The sequence below is a fragment of the Anneissia japonica genome, unplaced genomic scaffold, assembly GCF_011630105.1.
Source record: "Anneissia japonica isolate Jap-2015-1 unplaced genomic scaffold, ASM1163010v1 scaffold17412_len611537_cov169, whole genome shotgun sequence".
Lineage (NCBI taxonomy): Eukaryota > Metazoa > Echinodermata > Crinoidea > Comatulida > Comatulidae > Anneissia > Anneissia japonica.
In genome coordinates, this window is record NW_022695890.1 from 162124 (window position 1) to 172926 (window position 10803).

General features: G+C 36.1%; 1 protein-coding gene across 1 annotated transcript; it reads left to right on the forward strand.

The window, feature by feature from the left end:
- Window positions 1-500: 500 nt before the first annotated feature.
- On the forward strand, window positions 501-8751 carry LOC117101590 (signal recognition particle subunit SRP68-like). Its single transcript, XM_033241571.1, has 12 exons — window positions 501-626; window positions 1109-1175; window positions 1417-1536; window positions 2267-2462; window positions 2690-2772; window positions 3750-3933; window positions 4096-4335; window positions 4951-5169; window positions 5421-5515; window positions 5815-5947; window positions 6734-6812; window positions 7241-8751. The coding sequence occupies exons 1-12, from the start codon at window positions 551-553 to the stop codon at window positions 7522-7524; spliced, it is 1776 nt and encodes a 591-aa protein (XP_033097462.1). The 5' UTR covers window positions 501-550; the 3' UTR covers window positions 7525-8751.
- The last annotated feature ends 2052 nt before the right edge of the window (window positions 8752-10803 follow it).

Consider the following 10803-nt stretch of genomic DNA (forward strand, 5'->3'; position numbering starts at 1 on the left):
TGGTTTTCAATTTTTCGTTTTCTCTCATATTATACAGTGATCTTATACTGTACAAATATTTACATACGTGTTCACAATTCACAATTATTGTGTATTTATAATCCATTACATTATAAAACAAAATTAAAAGAAAAAATATTTAAATTTCATAAGCATACTTTTTTTAGTAGGAGAAAATTGCAGATTTCCCGTAATTCTATGTTATTACATTCAGTTAAATCTTTAGTTCTGCATAAACACACACGCACACACTCACCAATTACATACACATACATACGTAAAAATGCATACACACATATAATACGGTATTATAACACACCTTATATACCCATACACTATACCAATAATTATTTTTGTTTTCCTCCTCTTTTTCTTTTTCTGTAACCTTAAAGGAATGAAACAAAAAGTTATAAATTTCAGAAAATTGTAAAAAAAAATATTTAAAAGTGATTTAAAAAAATTTATAAAATAAAGTTTAAAAAAAAAGTATGATGCCCTCTATCGACAATACATTGACCCCTTTAAAGGTCATTGTACCAAAGAGACAAACATGGCCACGGACACGAGTGTGGAAGTGGATTCTGCTGTTGAAATTACGCCTCCTGATACAACGTATACTATAGAAAGTAAGTTTCTTTTATAAATAAAAGCTACATCTTTCAATACAATTCCCTAATTTTATAAAAACGATTTTAATTCTATGTAAAATGTACTCTTAAAATTGATACCCATCCTTACCATATGCTGGCCTGTGATGCGCCACCAACCAAGCCGTGAAGAACCGTTTTTATCGCCACTGTTACTGAACACTGTGACTAGTGCAGCCAACCTAAGCCCTATTATTATATAGGCCTAGCTAGCTAATAGCAGTTCGGTCACGAGAATGTTTGTCTAGTTTCTTTTGATCGTGCGTTATTCTGTATTTAAAATTTTGGACCGCAATAGAAATAATAGGTTTGCCAGTTTCGTTTGTTACTTTGCATTTTGGATTTTATTTTTGTATTGGAAATAAAGATATTATTAAAACAAGATTAATAAATAAGGAATGCTTTTCACAAACAAAGGAATTAATTGATTTAAAATTATATATTTTACTGCTTATGTTTAGTTCTGCAGCTCCTTAAAGAAACCCAACAACAACATGGTCTGCGTCATGGTGATTACCAGAGATACAGGTAAAGCCCGATATTGTCAATGAGAAAAATAAAACATTCAAAATTAATAAATTATATTTTCCTGCACTTCTTGTACATCAGACAGCAAGCACATGCATGCTTCCTGTTACCCATGAGTACTAGAGGTAGGCTTAAAAGTACTTTTAATATTATGACAATTATGAAATAAACAAATGTTCCAATTTTGCCAAAAATCAAATTCCTTTAATACAAAATTTGGATTTATACAATTGTTTTTTAGAGGTTACTGTTCTCGAAGGTTGCGTAGAATGCGCAAATCCCTAAAATTTCTGCAAGGCAGAAGAGGTAAGCCTAAATTTGTAAAACGTGAAATCACAGAAGAAATAATTACAGATGTAAGGTAAGCTTTTCATGATAATTTGTTTTTATTTTTAGGGATTAAAAATTAGTAGTTTTTATCCAACCTGAATTCTATGGTTTTTCTGAATCAACTGTCCCGCAGCTTGTAATTTACACACAAAAAGTACAACTCACTATTCAGACATGTAAAAATATATATTATATTTTCTTATAGGGCATACTACAGTTTCTTACAGATGATTAACAAAATTATTTGACCAAGGTCATTAAAAAGATGCATATGGAACACAACTTTGGTTGGTTTGGAAGTATTCCATATTCTGACCTCCTAGGCACCCTCGCATTCCTTTGTAGACGGTGGCTCAAGGACACAAAAAAGAGGCCAGAGTGGGATTTTAACCTTTGATTGTACAGAGCTTGAATCTAACCACTCCAAAATGAGGCTGTGTAAATCTTGACAGCCATCCACAGAGGATACCCTAAGTTACAGCCTAAAGTTTTAGGATAAGAATTCAGAATGAGAGACTGGATCTATAGCTTAGGAATTAAAAATACTTGCTACTCAATCCCAGGGCTCCTGGTTCAAATCTGGCAAGAGGACATCAGTCTTTCTCTTAGCTAAAAAATCCCGCTTCAAAAGGACTGCCTTTGTTGTAATTTTTTTCTGAAGTTCTAAATGTTTAATTCTCCCTTTAGCAATTGGGCTTGGGCCTAGCAAACCACATTCATTTAAACAATCTTTATTTTAACATTTTTTTAAAAACGTATAGGTTTCTCTACTTACCACTGATTCATGCTGAGAGGGCATGGGGTCATGCCATGCAGTTGAAGCAGGAAGCCAACACAGAGCCTAGGAAAAGATTCCATCTCACCGCTAGGCTATGCAAGGCTGTTAAGTATGCTGAAGAGCTGGAAGTACTATCTCAAAGCTCAAAATGTGATGCTAGATCAAAATTGGAAGCTCAGGTAACTTAAATTTAAGGATATACTTTATAGAAAAAAGAAATTATAAAAATTATATTTGAAATTTACTTGCTCATTTTGAAGTAAACAAAATATTTCAACTTGAGCATAGAAATTAGTGATTTAAAAATGTTTATTCTAGTTTTGAAGCAGTTTTTTTTTAAATACAGGAACTCAACATAAGTCTTGTATTTCTTAATATTCTTGAATTTTTTTCTGATCTTCGGTAGGCTTATCATGCCTGGATGAGAGGAACATTGTTATTTGAGAGAGAGAAGTGGCAAGATTGTATAGAAGCATTTACCACTGCTAAGTATGTTTCTTACCTATGTCTTTATTTTCTTAAAACCTCTGCCAAGGAGGTCCGTCTTTTTGTCAGCAAGATTATGCAAAACCTAATGAATGGATCATGAAATTTAGAGAAAGGTTACATAATAATCAAAGAAATGCACCTTTCAATTTTTGGAAGAAAAGGTCAAGGTCACAGAAATTTGATTTTTGACCCTCAAACATAAAAGAAAACATGCCAGGAAGCACTCAAGTAAACGATGTGCCTGAATACAATGGGCGATTCCATTATTTTCTTGAGGGTAGACTGCAGTTCGCTCATCATAAACAGCCTGCGTATTGTAGTACTGTATTCAGGCACACCCTGTGATATAGTGATTTCTCTAGTTATTGATATGTGATTCCCAATTCCCATAGAGTTGTATTATTAGTAATTAGGAACTACTGCGTATGTTATCTTACAGCTATATTTCCCCCTGCTTTGTATAAACCAAGCTAAAAAAATATATTTAAAATATGTGGAATGTTCATCTTCTTATCTTAATGTATTACTTAAGTTTTATTGTGCGTGAGCGCTTGACACATAGATGAATGTTTAAGGTGATAAAGTTTCTGCCACTTGGACTGTAGGCCTTGATTTCAGACTCGGCTAGGATGTCCATGTTTGAAATGGGTGTATGGCCGATCAGTTCCCTGAATATCGCTCATTAGAGTTAAGTGGATTAAAGGACATTGCTTGTACTTTTTTGTATCCTTACATGTTATTGACACTTCACTACGGTCCCCAGTGCCCAGCAACATTTTTAATTTCCAAGAGGACAAGAAGGAGCATTCTTGAATAGTTTTCAAAGAGCTATTTGTTTTAATTATTATTTTATGGAAAAGAAAAATCTGCATATTTTACCCAAATATTGTCCACAAAATATATTAAATATATTTAAAAAATAAACTTTGTGCAAAATTTATTTATTTACTCCTTATATGTAATATTTGATTTTTAAGAACAATATATGAGAAACTGGCAGGAGCACTGAATGAGGAGCAACGTGCTATTTACGCACAGCGTGTGGAAGAAATAGCGCCAAACATCAGATACTGTGCATACAACATTGGGGATGAGAGTGCCATCAACGACCTTATGCAAATGAGGGTCAAATCTGGAGGAGAGATGTCATCAAATCTTGATGTAAGTACTGTATTATTTTTCCAAACTCTGTACCTGTCTCTTATACACATCTAGATGTGTATATATATATATGTATATATATATATATATATGTATGTATATATATGTGTTTATATATGTATATATAATAGGAATATTCATGTGCTTTGTGATTCTGTACAGATCCTACTTGCTCAAACAAGAGAGAAACAGGCTGCAACTCTGAGCGAGGTGACCTGGCGAGGACGCACAGTTCCAGTAAAATCTGAGCAGATTCGTGGATTCTTTTTAAGTGTTCAGGAGAGCGACAAAGAAGTTGCAGCCGCTGAGGATGTTGAGAGTAAGATTTCTGTGTACGAGAGTCTACTTATGGGATGTAAAGATGCGCTCCAGATACTCAGGGATGAATTGAAAACAGATGCAGTAAGTGTGCAAGAAAGCAGCTAGCTCTGTCAGCTAAACTGGTCATAGCCACTCTATGCGTGCTGAACCATAGATATCTCTTGGTACCTAGTTCAATTCCTATCACTGCGCTCCCGATACGCAGGGATGAATTGAAAACAGATGTGGTAGGGTTGCAAGAGAGCAGCTAGCTCAGTCAGTTAAACTGGTCATAGCCACTATGTACGTGCTAAAACATGGAGATCTCTGGTGCCCAGTTCAATTCCAACCACTGCCCTCCTTGTGTTTCAACCGGAAGGCTGAAATGCAAATTTAAAAAGCGCACCTTTAAGCCTTTGGTCCTGTGTGCAAAATTGCCCATGTGCATATAAAAGTATGCAGTATGCTCTTCGGATAAGAGTAGAGGATTGTCTCCCGGTGTACTGCCCTATTCACCACCAGAGGGATCCCACTGGAAATAAGTCTCCAGACTTTTATGGGTTATCCTTGGTGTGTGTATCACACCAAAGTAATCCAATCCGAATCCCAATAGTTTGTAGAAGCTTACATAAACGACCTGCAGGTCTCACAAGACACAAGTTGCTTCCATAATAGGTAAAACCTGAAATTAAAGGAGATGTTTTTTTTTTTTACTAGAATTTCAAGCAGAGAACTCAACGTGCAGAGAGTCAGGTTTCAGGTCTGCAGTACCTGTACACTTACGTAATGTACATACGCCACACGAAAACCATTGAACGCAATATGCTACTAGCTGAGTCCCTAAAAGAAAACCTTGTTGGTAGTCCAACTTTCACCGAGAACCGCAAAGTTACAAAGCCGCAAGACTTGATTAGGATATATGACATTATACTTCAGGTAATTATGCTTTTTAATAGCTATATTTTTAAATCATTTATTTAATCTTATTGGTTAGCAATAAGAAATAATTAATTAGTTTTTTTCTTTATTATTTTATTAATTTTTAGCTACGACCCTTAGAAAAGACATCAATGTTTTGCACTTATAAAGCATCAAGGAAGTGAAAATATATATAAATCATTGTTGATTTTAAAAATAGTAAAACATTGTTTTATTCATTTTGGTGATGTTTTTTTTTTTCTCCTCAGAGTCTTGGAGAGTTGCCGACGTTACCAGGCCTTGAAAACGATGAAGACATTCAGCTGGAGGTAGAGGCTAAGACCTTGAAGGGCAAAGCATTTAGGTATGTGTTTGATGTTTACTGATAAATTTTCTTTTTATGTGATTTTATTGTAAGATTTTGCTCATTGCTGTGTTTTTTTCTTGAACTACTTCTATAATATCAGTGGTCTAGTGGTTATGACACCAGGCTAGTTATCTGGAGATTGTAGTTCCGATTCCCACCTGAATCACTTGCAAATTTTGTTTGCACATAGTGAGTATTCAGTTCGACAACACATCAGGGAGGGCAAAACATCACTACTATAATATTAATGTAGTTATGCATATTTTAACATAATTTCTGGTGCTATTCATTTAAAGGTGTTTCTATTTGGCGCAGTCGTATGCTTCCGTCAAGAAATGGAGAGAAACATCTGCTCTCTATGAGAGAGTGGTAACATACATCACTGAAGCTGAAGAGACTTTCAAGAAAATTAGGACAAAACCAACGAAAGTAAGCAAATATAACCACAATCAAACAAACAACAAAAGTAAGCAAATATAACCACAATCAAACAATCAGAAAAATTATAAATTTAGATGATTAAGGCTACGTTCAGACGACTTGGAGATAAGCCAGGCTTGAGTTGAGCCCGGCTCAACGCTAAGCCCAGGCTTAACTTTGGCAGGCGTTCAGACTAGCGGGATTAGCCGGGCGCGAGAAACTTCATATAATGAACCGTAACCAGCAAGCTTGTTTCAACAAAACATTGCTCGCAAAATGTACGCTTGCTCACAGCGTAAGTAATTGAATGCTGATTGGTCATTTTGTTACCCGAAGTCAATGCAAGACCCCCCGCAACGATTAAAGCCTGGCTTAGAAAAGTTAAACAAACACAGTTACTATAGGAACGCAGCCCAGCTTGAGATAAGCCACCTAGTTCAGACTGGCAGGTGGATAAACCCGGTGAGTTGAGCCAGGTTTATCCACCTAATCTGAACTATGCCCAAATTGTACTGTTAATATATTGTAGAAAGAAATCTATGAAAAATATATATAATCTTGCACTTTAAGCCTGATTCCATAAAATTGCTATACAATTTTCACTGCCATCGTTTACACAGCTGTCTCCAACGTAGTCATGAAGGCTCCCCAATTCTACTGACCACCTGTCTGTGATAGCGTGAAGCAATTTTGTGGTAACCAGGCCATTTCCAAAGAAAAATTTTGTAGGACCAGATTTATTTTTGTATGTTTTTGTATTTATCCTGCATTGACTATTTTCTGTTTTTAATTTAGGCTGATCTAGACGAACTCAAGGAGCTACTAGAAACTGTGAAAGGACTAAAATATTCTGCGCACGCTTCCTCAATTTTAGGTACAGCTATTGCAATGTTTTTTTTTTCTTTCACATTTTTTTAAACACAGTACAATATATTGAGCATACCATCCCAAAACCAGTGTGTTGTTGCTATATGTTAAACTGTGTGATTAGCATGGCAAATGGTAGTGTTGTATACTTTAGTACAAAGAAGTCATAATACTTTTACTCATAACTTTGGCAATAATAAGTCGATTCCAGTAAATGATCCATCATTTTAAAGCTTATAATGTGGAGAATACGAATATATTAAAGAGTCAATTTTCATTTTTTGCTCACCGATGCTGGGTTTGGGATGGCAAACCTCATATTAGAAAATTTCTCAAGACTAAAAAAACACATAAAAAATGTTTGCGCATCTCGTTTACATTCTAAATGAAAAGTGTTGTAATACTCCGTATCTTTCTGTTACTTTTCACTCCCAGATTCGGAGTTACCAACAGCTAGTCTTGCAAATTTGGAAATATCCGACAGTTGTCCGTTACTAGAGCGACTTGAAAAGTATCAGGAGGAAGAGAGTATATCTGTCAAAAACCCAAACCTGGTGACATTTCCTCCGGATTTCCAACCCACCCCACAGAAGCCAGTCTTCTTCGATATCGCTCTTAATCATGTGGAGTTTCCGTCGCTGGATGAGAAACAGGAACAGAACAAAGGAGCAGGGGGCATCGGTGGTTTCCTCAGGGGTTGGTGGGGTGGAAATAAGTAAATTCATGCATCTGCTGCCTGCAAAGCACTTTGTTCAGTGTTTAACGTCCCCAAGATATTTTTTGGGAGGAATTTTATCTCATTTATGTTTCTGACTCCCTTTCTGTATCTTCTCAGTTTTGTGTCATTTGAGGAAAAATGATGAATTTAACATTGTTTTAAAACCATGTAAATTCCTAATGGTGAATGTTGATTTATGTTTTTCTTTCTTTTTTCTTTTTTTTTTGGCCTCCATTTTAATTTTTCTCTTCACGAAAGATGCATGTATTGACATATTTATTTTGTATAGCCTGAAATTACATTCACTGATAACTGTTCAAGTTTTGGAATGACCAATAGGGTGAAACTATAAACATTTCATCTATGTTATGTTATGTGTTAGATTGGTATACTGCAGTACAGAATACCAGTCTCTGTTCCCTTATATTATCCTCATGATTAGATGCATTGTACAACAGTTGGACAACATGTGCAATTTTCCATTATTGTACATCATTACAGTATTAATGCCAGCAGAACCACAAAAAATATATACATGATCTGTTACAAATTTATTTAACAGGGCAAGAATGTGCGTCAGACTATGATCTCCCAGATTAGTATATTATTGCTTATAAGCAAAAAAATCCCTGTTCCGCTATAGCCAGTATCTGAATGATTCGATAAGGGAGTAAAAATTTATACAAACTATGGTCAGTTTACTAGGATCAGCAGCTCTAGTTACACTATTTATATTAAATCATTACAATATAACCAAACAAATCACCAATTTGTGCTATATAATTAATTTAAATTTTTTAACAATATCTGTAGGGTGTAATGTTTTACAGGTGCTATATTTGGTTGTTATTATATTACTAAAGAAATTATTTTTTAAGTATGTAATTTGCTGCTAAGTGGATCATGCGGCTTCCACTTTAGTGGTACCAGTGGTGGCGCCAGGTTTTGCCAATGTCTCCGATGGAGAACATGAGTAGGGTGGGGCCAGAGAGAACCAATAACCCTGCTGTGTCAAGTGGACAAATTTCCAGCAAACTTTAGAGATTTGCAAATGATTTTTTTTTGTTTTTTCCCCACAGGGGTCCAGCCCCACCCCCTCCCCTGGTGCCGCCACTAGGTAGCATCATTGAGCTACACGTCTATGTGATTATATGTTATGTCGTCATGTATGCTCATGACCTTACAATACTGAATAACAATAAACTCATTTGATTTTATTTCATTCAAACTTCTTATTTGTTGTTTCAATTTGTTTCAAAATCAATTAACCTTTCTGCTAAGCACAGCCCATTACATATTGTTACTAAGATCCGGTATCCCGAAAAACAATAGCGAAAATGTACGTATACACGTGCGTGTGTGGGACTACACAGGTAATATTTGTGTTACGTTATAAGCACGTATTCCTGGCCCTCTTGTTTGGTCAGTTATTAATTTGATTGAATCTTCTGAAAGGTCCATGCTGCTACTACCATCAAGCGCTATTAAAAATTACATTGCACAAAAAATGCATTACATAAAATAAACTCCCAGCGGGAGCGTGTGTCTGTGCCCTATACTGCCTTACTGTATTATGTTTACTAATAGAGTATCCACAGGGAATACGGTTATCCGGAAATGTGTTGTGTTGTATTAGGCAAGCGTGTTTCAACAAAACATTGCTCGCGAAATGTACGCTTGCTCACAGCGTAAGTAATTGAATGCTGATTGGTCATTTTGTTACCCGAAGTCAATGCAAGACCCCCCGCAACGGTTAAAGCCTGGCTTAGAAAAGTTAAACAAACACGTTGGCACGCCAGGCCTAGTTACTATAGGAACACGGCCCAGCTTGAGATAAGCCACCTAGTTCAGACTGGGAGGTGGATAAACCCGGTGAGTTGAGCCGGGTTTATCCACCTAATCTGAACTATGCCCAAATTGTACTGTTAATATATTGTAGAAAGAAATCTATGAAAAATATCTGGCATAACATTATATAATCTTGCAATTTAAGCTTGATTCCATAAAATTGCTACACAATTTTCACTGCCATTGTTTACACAGCTGTCTTCAACGTAATCGTGAAGGCTCCCCGATTCAACTGACCAGCTGTCTGTGATAGCGTGAAGCAATTTTGTGGTAACCAGGCCATTTCCAAAGACAAATTTTGTAGGACCAGATTTTTTTTTGTATGTTCTTGTATTTATCCTGCATTGACTATTGACAGGGAATACGGTTATCCGGAAATGTTTTGTGTTGTATTAGGCCTAATTTTTTTTTTGTATGGTAATAAGGTACTTAAGATAACACATGACGCTTCATTAACCTCCACCGGATTTACCCTTTCCAGGGGCGGATTTAGAGGGGCCGGGTGGCTTCGTGGTCCCTTCTCCTTTTGGAAGGTAAAAAAAAGAAAAAATTATCGCCCAAAAAGCCTGTTTTCAGTCGTCTAGAACACAAACAATTTTGCGTGGCATGCCTCCGGACCCCTTAGGGTTATATTATCTCGTTCGGCTCCAATTTCGAGCTCCGCTTTTGGACAACTCTGGATCCACCCCTGCTTTCAGTCACAACATAGTATCTTTGCTCCCGTGAAAAAGAAAAACAATAAATATATACACAATAAATGTATGGAACCGTATAAAAGGGTAGTTTCAGTTAAGTGTTTTGTTGTGCAGTGTTCAATGACCAGTAACTAGCAGGTATGGGTCTCAAATTGGAACAGTTTTTACGAGAAATGAGCTTTCCCGACTTCTGATGTGTCTTAATAACTTTTATAAGTTCTTCAAAATTCAAGGCTTTCCCTCTTGTGAAAACGGTCAGGTAAATTGTTCTTCTTATTACAGTAAAGGCCTATATAGTGTACCGGTATAAATATACATACAAAAAAATTGAGTAGTTGCATCGTATTCTTTTTTCCATGAATCGATGATCCCCAAAAAGAAAGGGAATCGAGGTCCTCCTTGGTGAAAAAGTTTTGATTTGATTCATTGATGGCGGGAAATGAGCTTTCCTGACTTTCAATTTTCCCATTGAAACAAAAACAATTTCAGCTCACGAGTCATAAAAAGGTAGGTCTAGAACTTTTTTTTAAATTTATTTATTTTATATTTATTTATTTTATTTTAATTTTTGGCACAAGGGGGTCAGTACTGCCGGGACCCCCTGACCCACCCTCAGATCCTTGGTTGGATATTAGTTCCTTGCTTGCTCGGAGGAGTGTGAGACGGTCAAGATTTCCGGGAAACTTACAAGTTGTTGGGACCACTCGGATTCCTCACACCTGTCTCTTATACACATC

Bases quoted from the DNA above. Each gene is read 5' to 3' on its own strand.
- LOC117101590 (XM_033241571.1), top strand. From the start codon at position 551: ATGGCCACGGACACGAGTGTGGAAGTGGATTCTGCTGTTGAAATTACG. The intron at 1,537-2,266 runs GTAAGCTTTTCA...AAAAACGTATAG, and splicing joins GAAATAATTACAGATGTAAG to GTTTCTCTACTTACCACTGA. The intron at 5,170-5,420 runs GTAATTATGCTT...TTTTCTCCTCAG, and splicing joins TATATGACATTATACTTCAG to AGTCTTGGAGAGTTGCCGAC.